This window comes from Equus caballus, chromosome 12, assembly GCF_041296265.1.
Source record: "Equus caballus isolate H_3958 breed thoroughbred chromosome 12, TB-T2T, whole genome shotgun sequence".
Lineage (NCBI taxonomy): Eukaryota > Metazoa > Chordata > Mammalia > Perissodactyla > Equidae > Equus > Equus caballus.
This window is the reverse complement of record NC_091695.1, coordinates 49,732,396-49,750,873: the sequence shown is the minus strand read 5'-3', so window position 1 is coordinate 49,750,873 and position 18,478 is coordinate 49,732,396. Positions and strand designations below refer to the sequence as shown.

Below are 18,478 nucleotides of genomic sequence, written 5' to 3'. Positions count from 1 at the left end.
GCAGGAGGTGGCCGGGGCAGGCCAGGTCTTCTCAGGCCCCGGCATGGCCTGTGGTCCCTTCGCCCCGGTACTGGTGGTGCCACTGTTCACTGCACCATGGTAGGGTCTGCCCACCTGCTCACTGGGCAGCTGCCCTGCTTTCTTTGTAACTATTAACTAAGAGGTGTTTTGTACAGGAGGCACGTAAGACCACGTCAGTGTCCTGTTTCTTGTCAGATCTTGAGTTGATTCACCATTTCCCTAGAGCAGCGTTACTTGTGGTTTCCTGTTTTATCCTGTGGTTATAATTTGTTACTAACGGTATTTGTTTTGTCACTCAATTACCCGAGACATGGACAGAGGGAGTTGGGTTATTTGTCCTTTGCGTGTGTCCTTGTTGTCCTTTGGGCCTTCCTTTCTGGTGCTACAGGACATTCCAGGCTCATCGTGGGCATTCCTTGCCTCGGCCTGGAGTTAGCCATGTCTCCAAGGAGACTTTCTTGTGGGTTTTCTAATCTTAATTTTAGAAGAAATGTCTAAACATGAAGCACCTGGAAGAAACGTGTAACTTTATAAAGCCGTTTCTCTTTAATGGAAATTGCAGAACAGAAAGAGAGAAAACCAGTCAGGTGAAGATTGGCCTGCTCCCAAACTGCCGGAGCGCACTCTGTGTGCGAGGACCAGCTTGTCTGCGGCCCCTGCTCCTGGAGGGCCGCTGGACCCTGGGTTGTGGTCATTGCAGGTGTTGCCTCCTCCCAGCCATCCTCCCCGTCCCCCACAGGTGGCCTGGCGGTGCAGGGGCAGGTAGTGGAGCCCATACATCGCAGGCGGGGTCCCGTGGACACCCAGCTGCACGGGTCCAATGTGGAGAGTCGGCAGTGGGTTACGGGGAGAGCCTGTCACAAGTTCTCCCTGCTGTGCTTCGGGGTTTTCTGAGCTGGAGCAATGCCCAGGAGCCTGGCGGTTGCAGAGCCAGTTTGTAGAGGAAAGCGGTTGCCAGTGGAGTGGCAGGTGAGATGGAGGGCCAGCACATGCTGCCCGGGGACACGTGCCCTGTGTCCTTGCTGGAATCCTTTGCACTGCTGTTCTCCTTGTTTTTGTGCACGTGGATTGTTGATAGAAGGTCTGGTTTTGGCCGTTGCAGCCTGGCCTGTGACAGGAGCGCTCCCGGTGCACACCCAGCTCTCAGGTTCACGTGCTCACTGACTCAGAGGACCTGGCCTGGTGTGCAGCCTCCGCCGTGGCCTTGAGTTAACGTGACTCTCACCTGTTCCCTCCCACCTCCACGTCTCTGCAGGCTGTTGATGGAACTGCTGTCCCCACCCACGTCTTCGCCATCTGTAGTTCTGTCTACCTGCACAGATGTGACTGCTGGATGCCATTCCCCGAGGGGGCCAGGGAGGGGCCCTGGGGCTGGGGCCACTGATGGGGCCAGGCCGGCCTTGAGCCGGGCCCAAGAGGTGTGCTCTGTGCAGACAGCGGTGGGCAGTATGCGTTTGCTGGCTGTGTCTGGAAATCCATCCCTGCTGGGAAGACGGTCTGTTTCTGGCGCTTGGTTGCTTTGCCACTCTCTCCTGTTGCTCTTTCTCTTTAAGCTCAAACTGCCCCCCATCCCCCACCGAGGGGCAGGTCTCTAGTGCAGGGTCCAGTGGTTTCTGTGGAGCTGACCAGAGGTGGAGATGCTGATGCTTTTCGACAGCGTAAAAGCAAAGCCGACCCGTGTGTACCCGCCCCTCTGTCCTGCAGGGGTGTTTGGCCTGGCAGCAGCCCTGGGCGCTTCTCTGAGAGTCCAGAGAGAGGCAGTCTGGTGGCGCCCATGACATGAACCACCACATTAAAGCTGCGCCTGGATTTGGGGTGAAGTGCAGCCGACTGCTGGCCCAGCCACGTTCTCCCCATAAGTGGATTTCACAACAAACACAAAATTCAAAGCTAAGTGCCATACGGTATCTCACTTAAAGTGAGAATTGGGTTTTTATTAATTTCTCAAACTGTCACTTAGAATTCCCTCCCTCCTGGCTGGAATGTGGTTGTTAATCAGACCTGATAGTTTTGAAAGGTGGCACCACAGTTACGTAGTCACGTAGGTCTTTTTGATGTGCACCGTCGCGAGACTTGAACAAGCCTCCAGCCGCCTCTGAGCCTCATGACCGCCCACACCGTCCTTCAGGCTCCGGTCTGCTCGCTGTCTTCGCAGCAAGAGCGTCTCCAAGGCCGTGACTCCTGTGTCATGTGCACCTTGGCCGTTGCTGCATCTGGGTGCCCGAATAGCCTTCTCAGGCCATAAAGTGACGTCTTTCTTCCATGTGTCATGTTACGTGGACTGCTGTGCTTTTACTTGTGCCTGCGTGGTCTTTGTGCGGTCGGGTTGGAGAATCGGCTCCTCTGAAACAACAAGTCATGTTTCCATTTTCTGTGACGTCATTTGATTGTGAGTTGGGAACTTGATTTCACTCAGATGTTGGGCCGCAGAGACGCTGTGTGCGCGTGGCCGAGCAGCGTCCCACCGCATGGGCAACACTGCTCCTGCTCCGTGTGTTGCGCGTCTCCTTGGTGTCAGTGCTTGCGCTCCGGGAGCTGAGGCAGGGCGCTGAGCGGGGCCCTGTCCTCGCCAGGTGGCTGCTGCACTGTCCACAGGGCTCGCTCCACCTCTTCGCCTACTGAGCCCCAGGGCCCTCTTCTTGGGTTCTGCCAATGCGCAGAGCTCTTGGTCCATCCCTTCCCTATAGAGTCTCTGCCCGTTCCTGTTTCACAGGAGGGTTTGATGGACATTGTCTACCCTCAGTTCTGTGGGTGGTCAAAACGGCAGTTTCGTCCTGGAGGACGCTCGGGCACGCAGACTTGGAGTTGTCTGGAGCAGGGCAGCTGCCTTCTCTTGGGAGGTGTCCCTGAGACGCGGTGGCCGGGCTTTGCAGGGCCGTGATGGTCCTCTGAGTGTCCCTTTTGACCTGAGCTCGCTCTTGGGAACAGGCAGGGGTTTTTTTCTCTTGGTTGACAGCAGGCTGGGTTCTTAAATCCTGGCGTGCCATCACGTTGCGTTCCTCACCGTAGATTGTTGAGGTACCCACCACTTCTCTTCCCTGTCCCCCTCAGGCCTGTGGACTCTGGAAGGAGCGGGTCTGCTTGCGTAGATGTCAGTGGTGGGGATGCAAACAGCAAGTGCACTTTCCCTGTTGGGAAGGCTGTGAGAGGGAGCAGCGTGAGTGCACGAGGTGTAGTGGTGCGGATGCGACATCCCATGCTCCTGTCCACTCCATGTCGCTGTGCTCCTGTCCACTCTGTGTTCCCGTGCTCCTGTCCACTCCATGTCGCTGTGCTCCTGTCCACTCTGTGTTCCCGTGCTCCTGTCCACTCCATGTCGCTGTGCTCCTGTCCACTCCGTGTCCCTGTGCTCCTGTCCACTCTGTGTCCCTGTGCTCCATGTCCCCGTGCTCCCTGTCTGCTCTGTATCCCTGTGCTCTGTGTCCCTGTGCTCCTGTCTGTTCTGTGTCACTGTGCTCCGTGTCCGCTCTATGTCCCTGTGCTCCCTGTCCACTCTGTGTCCCCCCGCTCCATGTCTGCTCTGTGACCTCTACTGCACCGGTGCCTGTCTGGTGCATGGCAGTGGCCCTCTGGACTGCAGGGCATGGCTGTCCATCTACCATGAGGCCGTGAGGGGTCACTCCAGGCGGGGCACTTGCCTCAGATGGGCCAGGCAGTCACGCAGCTCTTAGTCCTCCATCTGAGAAGGAAGGAGGATCATTGTGCACCTTCGGGGCCTTGAAGATGGCAGGGTTGTGATGCACTTTCTCTTCTTGTACTCAGGGGGTGGGGATGCACTGCCTTGGGCCGGGACTGGGCTCCAATCCCCTTCCTCCTGCTCACGCTGCGATCTGGGTGACCTGATCTCACCAGCCTCAATTGCCTCACCTGTGAGGTGGGGAGGTGACGACCTGCCCTTGACTGTGAGGGGTGGTGATGACCTGCCTTTGACCTATGACCTGAGGTGACGACCCGTCCTTCACTTGTGACTAAGGTGAAGGTTGGCCTCTTAGGATGGCCAGGACTGAAGGCCGGCGGGTCAGGAGTGGAGCCACCTTGGCAAGGTCTGGCCTGGAGGGATTCGGGAGGTGGTGAGTGGGCCCTCTCTGAGCAGACGTGAGCGGTGAGTGCTGGCACCTCAGAAGTGGGTTTCGTCCCCTCCATCCAGGAAGAGGCCTGTGTGTGGCAAATGCGGCCTCAGTTGTGCGCCTCGTTTCAGCAGTCAGAGGTCCTCCCTGCCACTTGTCATTTGGCTTGGTGTTAAAGATGGTGTTTGGTTGCCTGTGGGAGCTTTTGAGTTTAGAAAGGGAGTAGAAATCGTATGCTAAAATTGTTTCTCAGCCTAACGCTCCCATGGGCCTGGTTGGCAGGATTGTTTGTGCTTTTGAAGTTAAAGTAGTAGTGATTTTAAATCCCTTTGTACTTTTTCAGGGGGTATTTAATAGGAATTCCTCAGTGTGTTAGCTGTTCAGTCTCGTTAGCACTTTCCATTCTCAGATCCGTCTGTGTCTCTCAGGGAAGAGTGTTGAGACGCGTCAGAGCCTTGACTGGGGGTCGGGCTGCACCGGCACTTAGGGACTGTGAGTTCCCAGCAGGTCAGAGGCCACAGGCCTTCCTGAGTGGGCTCTGAGTCCTCACATCTCTGAGTTTGTCATCCCACATCTAACAGAGAGGGAGTGAAGGGGACTCATGTGGTGTGAGGAGGTGACATCAGGGCCCCACATGGAATTGACGGGGCTGAACATCCAGGAGACCCCACAGAAGAGACCGCGCTGCGCAGACGCTTCAGGTCCTAGTGAGCGTTTTCTTGGCTTGTGCGTTGTTACCACGTGTGTCATGTGCATTCTGCATGTGAGCGCGCAGCCGCACTGGGCATTTAGTGCCTGCCGTGGTTTTATTTCTTTGTCAGTATACGGTTAGGACATACGTGGCACGCTGGGGAATTATTTTCTAGAGTGTGTGATAAAGGAAAAGACTTAACCTCAGATGTTTGGGTAAAGATTTGTCTGCTGTTTTGTTCTCAGAAGGAGAGAATTAGTTTGTGGCCTTTGGTCAGTGAAAATTGACCCCGATGGAGTGAATCTACAAGTTCCTAAGGGATCAAAGTGTTTGAGCCCCTTGTTTTCACTGCCCCCCCCAAGCTGTGAAGCAGGCTTGTGTGGGATTTGGAAGATGAACCTTGCATTTTGTTGTGGGAGGAGAGTGAATGAATGAAGTTGGAGTCGCACAGAGGGGCTGCTCACCCTCGTCTCTCCCATGGGTGTCTGGGTGGGGTTTTTGGTTTTTTTATTGAGGTATAATTGACATAATGTTACGTCAGTTTCAAGTGTACAGCACCCAGTTTGTATACACCACGAGATGATCACCACGATGAGTCTATTTACCACCTGTCACCACACGAAGTTACAGCATCTTTTTTCTCTTGTTGGGTTGGTTTTTGAGGTCATGTTTCCTGGATGTCCTTGTGGCTTGGTGGTCGTGAGACCTGAGGGGACCCCATCCCTCAGGGAGGCCAGTAAAACACATCACGCTCTTCCTTGAGCCAGTACCAGCCTCACGCATTGATGACGTTCTGTTTTTCCTGAACTCCGTCTTCTGCTTGCAGGAGTGCCTGCTGTCTGCAGCCCCGGCATGCTGCCCGTGGCCCTGCCCCCGGCAGCCGTGAGCGCCCAGCCCCGCTGTAATGAGGAGGACCTGAAAGCCATCCAGGACATGTTCCCCAACATGGACCGGGAGGTGATCCGCTCTGTGCTGGAAGCCCAGAGAGGGAACAAGGATGCAGCCATCAACTCCCTGCTCCAGATGGGCGAAGAGTCCTAGACCGCGCCCCTTACTGCCACGTTGCTCCCAGCCCTTTGGACTTGCCAACCCCAGGGTTCCCCAGGGAGCACTGTCCCGATGAGATTCCCGTGAAAGACCCCTGTGTAGCCCCTTCCCTCGGACATCTGTTTCCCTGGCCCACACCCTTGGGTGGGATGCATGTGGGTTTTCGGTCCCTGGCGGCTACTCTCAACCATTGGTTGGGGGTGTGGGTGTGGGTGGCTTTCCTCCTAGCTGTGCTGGGAGAGGGGCAGACACGGCGTGTCCTGTGTACACACATGCACCTTCCCGCCGCTTGAGGATGCACGTCCTCAAGTGCCGTGCGCTTCCTCTCACCTGTTCCCGGATGCCTTGTGGGAGCTGCCTGCCTCTGCCAGGGCCTTAGGAAGTATGGAGCCTCCTCCTGGGGTGATTAATGGCATGCAGTTATTGGCTTAATTGAGATAGACCTGTTAATTTAAGGTACAGAGAGCCCAGTAACAGCTGATTTGGGGTTATTTTTACAACTTTCAAACTGAAACTCGTGTCCTTCCCTGGATGCTCTTTGTGGATGTGGGCTGCTCGCCATGTCCTGGTCGGGCCTCAGTAGTGCAGAAGGAGCTGGTGTCCAGGGCGGACGAAGCCTGAGCAGGCGTCCTGAGCTCCTGGAGCGCCCCTTCCCCTGCCCTGCTGTGTTCATGCCAACTTCCCAGAGTGTCATTCCGAGGGGCTGCTTCTCTCTCTTGCAACAGAACCTGAAATTGGGGGTAAAAAGTAATAGACACAGTGCTTTGTATTTGTTTACTAAAGGGTATTTAGGAGCTCTTGGCTTACTGCTGATGTTGATCTAAACAGACGTTGTGCCCCAGTCATGTGAATTCAGTTGGTGACAGAAATAGCAGTCTCGTGAACGTCAGCATTTGAAAGTCTTGCCAAGAGGCTGGAGGTGTGCGTGCTACGTCTGGACCACACACTGGCCCTGGCCATGGGCACACACTGGGGACAGGTTGGCTAGTGAAATCAAATTTGAGAAGTTTCTCAGAAGTAATGCACTTTAAATAATGCGCGTGCATTGAACGGCTCACGTGCGCAGGTGCATGTCTGGGGTCACAACGTTCAATAAGTCACGGTCACTGTTCCTCCTTCTGAGTCGTCGCCTCAGCCTCTGGACACACAATCTCCCCCGTGTGGATCCCGGCAGCGTGGACCTCTGTGGACGATTTAGCACAAGGAAGTTAGAGCTTCAGTGTTGGCCTTTTCCCTCTGCGCACACAGGTTAAGTTTACTGTCGGCTGGAAGAGACCGCCTTCTGCCCCCACGGGTGTGTTTTGCTCGGGTGTGCTTTGTCGGAGTGGTTTTGTAGGCTGAAGAGGCGGTTGGTGGCGGGTGGTGCTGGACCAGGTAAGGGCTTCTGGAGCGGCGGTGCTGTGCTGTTGGGGAAGTGGTTCAGGCTGCTTGCTTGAACTCGGCGAGCCCTGCTTTCTCATAAATCAAAACTCACATTTCAGCAGTGGGTTTCTCCTCAGACAGAGGAAGTGTTGGGCAGTCCTGCTGCTCTCTGGATTGTCTGGTGGGACCTTGACAAACTTGGCATGGGACAGACAGTGCCGGCCCCCATGTCCCCGGTGGCCCAGTGTTTTCTGCCTTGCCTTTGCTGGGGTGCCGGGAGGCTGCGCGTGCATGGGCCTCCAGGAGCACCTCTCGCTGGGACGCGCAGGGATGTGGGACACACACGCTCGCTCATTGGTGGGCCCTAGCTTGAGGGAGAGTCATGGTTTTAAGACGACTCTAAACTTGCCACATCTCTTAGTTTCCTTTTTCATGAACTCTGTATTTTTTTAATAGATAAAGGGAGATCACATTTTATAAGGCCTTTATTTGTTAAATTAGACTCTCCTTGTCTTCATTTCATGCTGTGTTCGTGCTGGAGCACTCGCTGTGGAGGCAGCCTGCTCCTCACCGCTGGGAAGTTGTGTTCTCTGAAGCACCGCGCAGGCCCTGGGGGAGGCGTGTTAGCCAGCTTCACAGCGGGGCCACCACAGGCTTGAGCCGGACCTGGATGGCTGCTGGTGTCCGGGGCCCGAGACCTCCTCGCACATCCTTGGCAGAGCCACATGCTTCTCCCATATGTGTGCAGGGGCCAGATGGCACAGCCTGGGCCAGGTCGGAGCCCAAAGGGCCTGGTGCACTGATGTCCTCTCTGGCCTCAGTCCCCAGGCCCGTGTGAGTGAGGAGAAAGGGATTCTGTGTGGTTAGGGTCTGGCCCTTCAGCATCTCCTGAGGGCCACCCTGCGCCCTTTACCAGTGTCCTCTGGGATTGGAGCGGTGGCTGTGGCTGGAAATGATGCTCAGAGCCTTGTTTCTGATGATTCTGTTGGGGTCCAGTGTCCAGAGTTTTCTTTGATTGTAAAATATATTTTTACTTTTCAGCCTTCTAACTTAATAAATGATCTATATGAAATAGACAATTAAAGTCCTCTAAGGAAAGTTTACATTTTTGTTCCTGAGTATTTTTTAACTTTACTCCTAATAAGCAGGATTGACGAAGCAATCAGAATAAATTCACCCACTAATAAGCTCATTACAGGATTGTATAAATAAAGTGAAATCCAGTGGCTAGATTAAGAATACTCGCCTGAAATCCATATACCAAGCGTGAGTTTTTGTTTTCTGATTCGCGGTCTGGAGGGAAAGTCCCAGATGCTGGGCTGTGGTGCTAGTGGGGGTGCTGTGGGGCGTGCTGTGGGGCCTTGGGCATGAGATGTCCACCCTCTTCTCTTGTCATCACGTCTGTGACTTCCTCTCCAGGCCATTTCCCCCTGGGAGTAAGAATAGGACATGGGCCACAGGGTCTCTCATCCTAAGGGCACACGACCCCAGCTCTCAGGGTCAGGTGCCAGACGAAGCTGTGGGCTCTGGCAAGGGTGCATGCTGAGCACCGGAAGGCCCGGGCCTCCACACCCTGCACACCGAGCCATGTTGACGAGCCTGAGTCAGCAGGCATTTCTTCAACAGAAACTTAGGATAGAGAGCAGAAGTGCTCCTGCTGAGAACCCACCGTCTGCGAGGGAGGTGGACCGGGGCACAGTTGCCGGCCGGGTGTGCCCCCGCCCTATCCCCAGCCTGGTGTTTCTGCAAAGTGTGTTTACTCCAGGTGACCTTTCTGCCATTCACTCTCTGTAACCATAAATGTCTTTTGCCCAAAACGGCTGAGGAAAGTTGTGCGTGTGCTGGTGCTCAACACGATGCAGAGAAACAAGGAGCACTTCTTGTTCTGAAAGACTGGACGAGGAAAGAGATGCTGGGGGGCACAGGTTCTCCTCAGTGCAGAGCCCAGCTCGCAAAGAAGAGGGACCCCAGGTGGGGATGGCAGTGGCGTGACAGGGAGTGTCAGCGTGGAGGTGGGGGTTTGCTCATGCCGCAGACCTTGGTGGTCCTCGGGCACTGTGGTCCTAGGTGTTGGGGCGTTCGCTGGCATCTGACATTTTAACAGCAGGAGATGTGGCCTCAGCTCAAGGTTGAGGTACCAACCTGGCTCCTTGGTAGAGGGAGTTAGGAGGAGGCTTGCCCCTGGTGGGGAGAGAAGAGAGGGAGGCGGCCTGAAGCAGGCCCTTCCCCTCGCTGTGGGGGGTCTGTCCTGCAGCCCAGGAGGCCTCGGTGAGAAGTCTCTTTCTAGAGGAAGGCACTGTGCTCGGCGTCTCAGGACCCCAGCACAGACACACAAGAGCCACGCGTACTTGGGCAAAATGTCCAGTTGGGAGGACACAGCTGTAAAGCGAGGTTCAGAAGTGCCGCGATCCCAGCTGCCAGAGGCTCCCATGGAACAGCAAGAACACCTTCAGATGTGAAAACAAGATCAGATATGAAGTGCGCGCACAGATCAAGAGGCTGTTAAAAATGCCCAGACGGAGCTGGAAAAGCAGCTGCCATGTGCCATGTGACTTCTGCAGGCACTGGACAGATAGATTAAATGGGGCTGTGATGGGGCAGCGCTTTCATCTGCTGTGTCTTTGGGGTGGCCGTGCTCTGCCGTCCCAGCCCCAGCATGGCATGGTTTGGGTGGGTGGTCTGGCTTGGGGCTCAGGGTTCCCACCACAGTAGCTGTTCCCAAACAGCTGAAGGTGTCTGAGCAGGTTGTGCTGGTGGCTGAGCCTGTCCATCCCAGTTGTGTGTTGTGGCCCTGTAAACCCCAATTTTGATGGGGCCTTGGTGGTGCTTTGAGTCCCTGGTGTCGGTGGTGGCCCCATCTGTGTCCTTGGGCGTCTCTGTCCTCCAGTGCACATTGGGATAAATGGCCATGGGCCCCTCTGGGAAGGACTGGGGATCACCACCCCACACCCTGCCATGGTGTTGTGGGGTCGTCCTTAGGGAGCCCAGCCTCTCCTCCAGTCCACGGTTCTGGTTCTGGTCTGGGAACTGCCTCAGGTCTGGATGCTGGAGGAGAGGTCATGGCTTTGCACAGGGGGAGCTGACAGCTTGCTCTGCCGTTCTGTTCTGAATATGCGTCCTCGTTAGCCGTCCTTCCAGCCTGCCCCTGGGACCCCTGGGTCTAATGCCTGTCACCACACAGAGCTGCTGTCTGGGGCTTCTGCTTACCCTCTGATCTCGGGGCTCGTTGTGGGACCCTCGACCCCACCCCACTGCCTCTACTAACTGGGGAGTGGGCTTTGTGACAGCATCTGCTGTCCTCAGCCCATTGCAGAGGGCAGCTGCTGCTGGGGTTCTTAATTTACAGGTGCCCCTCACCTGTGCACCCTCGTGGTCTTCCTAGCAAAGGGTCCCCCAGGCCCTGGAAGGAGCCCAGGTCGAGCCCTTGGGTCCCTTCCTCTGCCGTCCGCGAGGGGCGTTGTGGGCTGTCTGTCAGTGGGGGCCATTCTTGGCTGTGAGCTTCCAGGAGCTGTCCCAGTCCCAGCAGCATGGCAGAGGGGCCTGCGGGTAACTGCTCCCATGCCACAGACCCCCTGTCTGGCCTGTGTTCAAGCCCCCTGCCCACCCTGCTCCACAACTCGTCAGACCCCAGGATGCTTCCCAGCCCACCCCACCCCACCCCACCCAGGGTCCGCGCCACCCCATCCTGCTCGCTGACCCCATCTGTTACTAGACACCCCCTGGGAGGCAGCGGGCCCCACCGACTCTAGGCTCCCACTCCTTCCCTTTCAGCCTGGCATGAGCACAGGGGCCTTCCCGGGGAGGCAGGTGCTCCCTTCTCCCCAGGGGCTGCCACCCTTACATTCAGGTCCTTGTTCCACCCTCAGTACCCTCTGCGCTTGGGCTGCAGGAGGACCATGGCCTCAGCCCGCCCGGTAGGCCCCTGACTCCCCAGAAGAAGTCTGGAGGCTGTAATCGCCCACCTGGGTGCCCACGGCAGTGGTTCCGTCCCTCATCTCACCGTCCCCATCCCCGCTCTCCTGTCATTGTCCTTCCATGCCTCCTGAGTGCCAGGGAGATGGCACAGGCACGAGTCCCTCACCTGGGCCTTCAGCACCCAGGCAAACGCTCTCCAGGGTGTTTCCCTCTCGTGCGCTCTGATGGTTACAGTCACATCCTCTGGTTATCGTCAGTGCATGAAGGCTCCCAGCGCAGGTCTGCTGGTTTCACAACCTGCCGCCGTCTGCTGCCTTTCTGAATTCTCTGTGTGTAGGGGCTTCGTCAGTTCTTTTGAGTTCTCCATATACGTGATCACATCGTGTGAGAATAGAGATGTGTCTCCGTCCATCTGGCTACCGTAACAGGCAGCTAAAACCACAGACATTCATTTCTCTCAGTGTGGAGGCTGGTAGGCCAGGATCAAGGCTCAGGCAGTCAGTGTCTGGTGAGGGCTTCCAGGTTCACAGACGGTGCCTTCCCGCTGTGTCCCCACATGGCGGAAGGGGCAAGGGGCCTTTCTGTGGTCTCTTTTCTAAGGGCACTAATCCCATTGTGGGGGCTCCACCCTCAGGACCTGATCACCTCCCCGGGCCCCTCCCAACACCATCACACTTGGGGGACACATCAGGCCACAGCAGGTGGCTTTCTGTGTTCCTCCCCGATGCCCGCTACTCTTGTGCCTCCACATGAGTTTACATAGTGGCCAATTCATTTCAAGCCTACGGCAGGCTGAGATCGCAGGAGAGGAGAAGAGGCCCGAGGACAAACATGGGCCCTCCTGCATTGACAGCTGGGACAGGGGGCAGCCAGCGAGGTCCCCCTGCCTCAGCTGGGACCACTGAGTGACTCGCTTGCGTCCATGTGTGTCTCAGGCCCTGGCAGGCCAGCCTGTGTGCGCTCTGGGCCGTAGCAGAGAGGCAAGAGGGAGGGGAGGCATATGTGTGAGGCAGGGCTGGTGGTATGATGACACTTAGGCCCACAGCTCCGGGGGTGAGGGCAGGCTAGGGAGCACTAATGGCCACAGGGGGTGAGCTGGGGGTGGACGCCAGGAGGGTGTGATCGCGACCCACCCAGAAGTGTTTCAGTGTGTCAGGTACAGGCCAGAGGCCCCACCACACAGACAGCCGTGCTTAGTGGGGAAGAGTCAGAGCCCAAAGCAGGGTTCAAGGGAGAGCGTGGGGACGAGAGGAGAGGGTGGGGACACATTCCAGGAAGTGCTGCTGGAGGGAGGGAGGGCCAGGAGGGGATGTTTCTGAGGGAGGGATGCTTGTGCTGACAGGTGAAATGACCTCAGAGGGGAGGGAAGGCAGAGGACAAGGGGGGAGGGGGCGGGGGAGGGCTACAGGCAGGCGGTCGGGGGCAGGGCAGGGGAGCTGCATGCAGACACTAGCGGGAGGCTAGGGGCTCCAGGAATCCTGCTCTGATCTCTCTCCCTGCATTCCATGTCTGCCCCCACACCCACAGGCTGCATGGCCCAGTAGTCCATCTCACTGCAGTGAAGGCCAGAGCCCCTGAAAGGGCCTCCAGGGCCTCCTGACAGCCTGTCTTCCCCCGGCTCCCTATGCTGCCCCAGCTACACCGGTGTGCCACCCCAGGGCCTTTGCACAGCTCCTCCCGCACAAGCCTTTCCTCCAAAGTCCCCTCACAGGGCAGCTCCCTGCTCCTTCCCACCCTCTGGCCTGTCCCTGTTGAACGTCCAGGCTGACAAATGTTCTCCTTTATCTTGCTTTATCCTCCATCCACATGCAGACGTCAGCTCACAGGGAAGCCCACCAGGGTGGGGTCCATGTTTCTGTGCCTCGTTTCCCCGGCGCCCACACAGCAGATGCTCAGTGGGCACTTGTGGAGCAAACAAACAGAGGAAGGAGTCCCAGCTCAGCCCCACCGTGTCCGCGCGGGCCCCTGGCCCAGTCCCCTCACCGCGTCCCTCCCCCAACAGTACCGAGGAATTGCCTGGGGATCACCCCCGGGTGTACACGGGCGTGGGACACCAGAGTGCACCCCCCCCCCACTGTCCCCCCACTGGCAGTCTGGGGCTGCGCAGACCCCGCGCCCTTCCAGCCGTCTTCCCTGGTCCTTAGGAAAACAGCCATTTTTATCATTATCTCTTGCATTTCTATTTTCAAACAATTTCCAAAGCTTCCCTTTAAACTGTCGATTTCTGAAAAGCAATCTTTGTGGAAGCAAAGACCGCAGCCAGGTTTTATCTGACGTTTGAAGTTCTCGAACGTGGAAACAGAAAGATGCGCCCGGCGAGGCCGGGGTTTCCTGATGGTTCAGCGCCCTAGAGAAAACGCTGGCCCCACATTCATCAGTGGAGAACGCACCCCGTTGTCACCGGCAGGGGAACAAACCAGGGGAGTGGAGAGAAGTGTGTGGTGTTACTGGTGACAGGTGCGTTGAGTAGGGATTTTTGCTTGAAGGTTTTCTTTAATAATGTGAGAAACAATCCGCTCCTTAGGGTCTTTGTCAGTCCCGGCCAGCAGGCATTGTGGGAAGCGTTAAACCTAACGGGATACAAAACATCCCCTTTTTGCTAATTTGTAGTGTTGTCACTAAGAAAATCACCTCTAATGCCTATTAGCTGTAAGGTATTGCCATCTTAAAGCGGTAAGCCTCATTTAGGAGAAAATGGAGAAGGGAAAAATTACAGAAATTATGATGCAAGAGTCGTTAACTTGGCATGGAAGTGCCATGTGTGTCTCTCTTCTTGACGGTGACCGACCTGGATTACTCCTGAGGACGCTTGTGCTAGTGGTGGCTGAGGAGGCGCTGTGACGTGGAACGGGCAGCATGTTGCGTTGACACCGTGTGGGTGGCATGTGTCATGTGCTGACCGCAGGTGTCGTGGAGGAGGGCAGGCCCGGGCCCTGGGCTGGGTGGGGCTCTGCGGATGAGGAGGGGCCACTTACCCACGGGGCCCCCTGCCACACTATTCGGTGCCAGTCTGCACCCCTGGGCTGGTGGGTGGGAGCTCCACCCTCGACGCTGACCCCCATGAAGCTCTGGGCCCCCCCCGCTTCTGCAGTTCCCTATCTGAGGCCCCAGACAGGCTGGGGGAGTTGCGGAACCAGAGGCTTTTGTTCCTCGAGGGAGCAGATGGGAGGGAGAATGAGGCTGCCACCCCCAGGTTACCCAGACTCCGACAAGATGGTCGCTCGGCTCCAGTGGGCATCCTCCAGCCTGCCTTGCAGGATGGGGCTCGGGACAAGTGGTCGGAGTGCAGAGCACACTGGCAGAGTTCTAGAAAAGGCTATGGCTTGTCCCTGCCCTCGCCCCTCTGCCCTTCATCACATGGGAAGACTCCGTGGTTTCTCCTGGCTCTTGGCCCCTGCCTCTGATGAGCCTGGTGCTAGGACTGGGTTCACCCAACAGTCATATCCTGGCTTCAGCCAGGCTACGGAAGCCTGCGCAGGATCCAGGCGGGCACACAAGGCCAGGCAGATAGCGAGGACTCCAGGGGTCCACTCTGATGGATCACAGATTCCCAAGGCCCGGGAGGGAGGCACAATGGGATCCCGTAGGGACCCCACACTCAGGGCTGGACCGGGCTGACCAGCAGTGGGACTTGCCTGGAGCAAGATGAGAGCACAGAGTGTTCCAGGGGCTGAGAGGTGGCGCCCCTTTGATCCCAGGGTCTCGGTGGGCAGAGTCCAGGGCACAGGGGCCCAGCAGCAGATGCTCCATCTCTCAGCACTCCCTCAATGACTGGGGTTACGAGACATTCTTCCCCTTGCCCTCTGGAACAAGGCAGAGAGCAAGGCTGCAAAGGGCATGTCTGGGTGCTTGGATGTTAATGTCATCCTTGTGGTCACTGCAAAGAAAATAGCTATAGAATATGCACAAAAGGAGGTGAGAAAGGTATTTACATACGTCACTACAAAGAATCAACTAGACACAAAAAGAGAAGTGCAGGCAACGAGGGATATCGAAGACAAACAGCACCATGTCAGAAGTAAGTTCTCCTCAGTAATTACTTTAAGTGTAAATAGATTAAACTCTCCAATCAAAAGACACCGATTGGCAGAATGGATAGAAATGCGTGATCCAGCCATGCTGTCTACAAGAGACTCGAAAGATCTAAAGACAACATCAGCTTGAGAGTGGAAGGATGGAAAAAATTATTCAATGCAAATAGTAACCAAAAGAGAGCAGGGTGGCTACACTAATATCAGATAAAATAGACTTTAGACTTACAAAGTTTACAAGAGACAAAGAAGGACATTATATATTAGTGTTCAAAACAGCAAGAAGATATAACACTTAAAAACATTCACACACCTAAGGACAGACCATCCGAATATATGGAGCAGAAACTGACAGAGTTGAAGGGAGAAATAGTTCTACAGTAATAGTTGGAGAATTCAATACCCCACACACAATAATGGGTGAAACAACCAGACATAAGATAAGTAAGGAAATAGAGGATGTAAACAGCACAATAGACCAGCTAGATCTAACAGACATACAAAACACTCCACCCAACAACAGCAGTGCACACATTCTTCTCAAGTGCATGCGGCACGTTTTCCAGAATAGACCATATGTTGGGCCACAAATTAAGTCTTAATGGATTTTAAAAGATTGATATCATATAAAGTATCTTCTCTGACCATAACAAGATGAAGTTAAAAATCATTAACAAAAGGAAAACTTGAAAATTCACAAAATTGTGAAAATTAAGCAACACACTTTTAAATAACCAGTGAATCAAAGATGAGATCACAAGGGAAGTTAGAAAATAGAGACAAATGAAAATGAAAACACAACATACCAAAACTTATGGAACACAGTGAAATCAGTGCTAAGAGGGAAATTTATAGCTATAAATGCTTATATGAAAAACAAGAAAGATCTCAAATCAGCAACCTAACTTTACAATGTAAGGAACTAGAAAAATAAGAACAAACTAAACTCAAAGTTCGTAGAAGGAAGGAAATAATAAAGACTGGAGCCGAGATAAACAAAATAGAGAATAGGAAAACAACAGAAAAAAGTCAGTGAAACTGAAAGTTGGTTCTTTGAAAAGATCGACAAAATTGACGAACTTTTAGCTAGAATGGACTAAGGAAAAAAGAAAGACTCAAATTACTAAAATTATAAGTGAGAGAGGGACATTATTACTGATTATACAGAAATAAAAAGGATTATAAGGGAGTACTATGAATGACTGTACACCAACCAATTGTATACCCTAGATGAAATGGACAGATTCCTAGACACACAAAACCTACCACGACTGAATCATGAGGAAATAGAAAATCTGAGTGAACCTGTAACTAGTAAGGAGAATCAGTAATAAAACATTTCCCAACAAAGAAAATCCCTGGACCTGATGACTTCACTGGTGAACTACACCAAAAATTTAAAGAACTGACACCAATCCTCAAACTTTTCCAAAAAATTGAAGAGAAGGGAATACTTCCTAACTATGAGGCCAGCATTACCCTGATACCAAAGCCAGACAAAAACACCACAAGAAAAGAAAACCACAGACCAGTATCCCCTATGAATATTGATGCAAAAATCCTCAACGAGATACTAGCAAACCAATTCAGAAGTATATTAAAAAGATAATACACCATAACCAAGTGGGATTTATTCCTAGAATGCAAGGATGGCCCAACAAATGACAATCAATTAATGTAATATGCCATGTCAACAAAATGAAAGGAGAAAACCACATACTCATCTCAACTGAGGCAGAACAAGCATTTGACAAAAATTTAACACAGTTTCACGATTTAAAAAAAAACCCTCAACAAAATAGGAATACAAGGAAACTACATTCATATAGTAAAGGCCATATAGGAAAATCCTGCAGCAAATATCATACTCAATGGTGAAAGATGGAAAGCTTTTCCTCCAAGATCAGGAACAAGGCAAGGATGCCTGCTTTCACCACTTCTGTTCGACATAGTCCTGGAAGTTCTAGCCAGAGCAATTAGGCAAGAAAAAGAAATAAAAGGCATTTAAATTGGAAAGGAAGAACTAAAGTTATCTCTGCTGGCAGATGACATAGATCACGTGTAGGAAACTCTGTTAGATCTAATAAATGAATTCAGCAAAGTAGCAGGATACAAGGTCAACACAAAAATCAGCTGCACTTCTATAAATGAACAATGAACAATCCGAAAAGGAAATCACAAAAACAATTGCATTTACAATAGCATCAAAAAGAGTGATATATTTACTTAGGAATTAACCAAAATACAAGGAATTAACCAAGGAGGTGAAAGACTTGTACGATGCAAACTACAAAACATTGCTGAAAGAAATTAAGACATAACTAAATGGAAATACATCCCATGTTCATAGATTGAAGATTTAATATTATTAAAATGTTAATACTACCCCAAGAAATTTACAGATTCAATGCTATTGCTATCAAGGTCACAATGATGTTTTTTGTGGAAATACAAAAACCCATCCTAAAATTTGTATGGAATCTGAAGGGACCCCCAAAAGCCAAAACAATATTGAAAAAGAAGAACAAAGCTGGAAATCTCACACTTCCTGATTTCAAAACTTACTACAGGGGCCAGCCCCAGGGCCAAATGGTTAAGTTTGCACACTCTGCTTCTGCAGCCCTGGATTTCGCTGGTTTGGATCTTGGGCACGGATGTGGCACTGCTCATTAGGCCATGCTGAGGCAGCATCACACAGAGCAGAGCCAGAAGGACCTACAACTAGAATATACAACTATGTACTGGGGGGCTTTGGGGAGAAGAAGAAAAAAAGAAGATTGGTCCTGAGCTAACATCTGTTGCCAATCTTCAAAAAAAAAAAAAAAAAAGGAATCATGGAGACAGAAAGAGTAGAGGTTGCCAGGGGCTGGGGGAGGAGAGAGGGGAAGTTAGTTTTTAATTCGGACAGAGTTTCAGTTTGGGGAGATGGAAAGAATTATGGAGATGGATGGTGGGGATGGTTGCACAACCACGTGAATGTGCTTAATGCCACTGAACTGTGCACTTAAAAATGGTTAGGACGGTAAATTTCATGTTATGTATATTTCACCATGCACAAAAACTTTTAGGCAGAAGGCAAAACTGTAGAGCTTTAAAAACATAATCTGGAAGACCATATCTCTGATCCCAAGGCAGGGAAATTTCTGTGAAATAAGACCAAGAACCATGAGGGAAATCACTGATAAATTTGGTTCATTGAAATTATGCACTTCTGCCTTTGATCTGTTGATTCCTGAGATGTGTGCTGCTTGTTTGGATGTGGCGTCTGTGTTTCTGATCTCCTTCCTACTGCTGTTGTTCATATCCTACCAAGGTCAACTAGTGCCGAGCACTGCTTCCTCTTG

General features: G+C 53.0%; 1 protein-coding gene across 1 annotated transcript in view; it reads left to right on the top strand.

The window, feature by feature from the left end:
* Positions 1 to 8,291, top strand: part of TOLLIP (toll interacting protein) — a 32,926-nt gene extending 24,635 nt beyond the window's left edge. The window contains exon 6 of the mRNA XM_023654811.2: positions 5,606 to 8,291. Coding sequence (XP_023510579.1) covers positions 5,606 to 5,820 — 215 coding nt within the window. The 3' untranslated portion in view covers positions 5,821 to 8,291. The remainder of the gene's footprint in view (positions 1 to 5,605) is intronic.
* Positions 8,292 to 18,478: the final 10,187 nt, after the last annotated feature.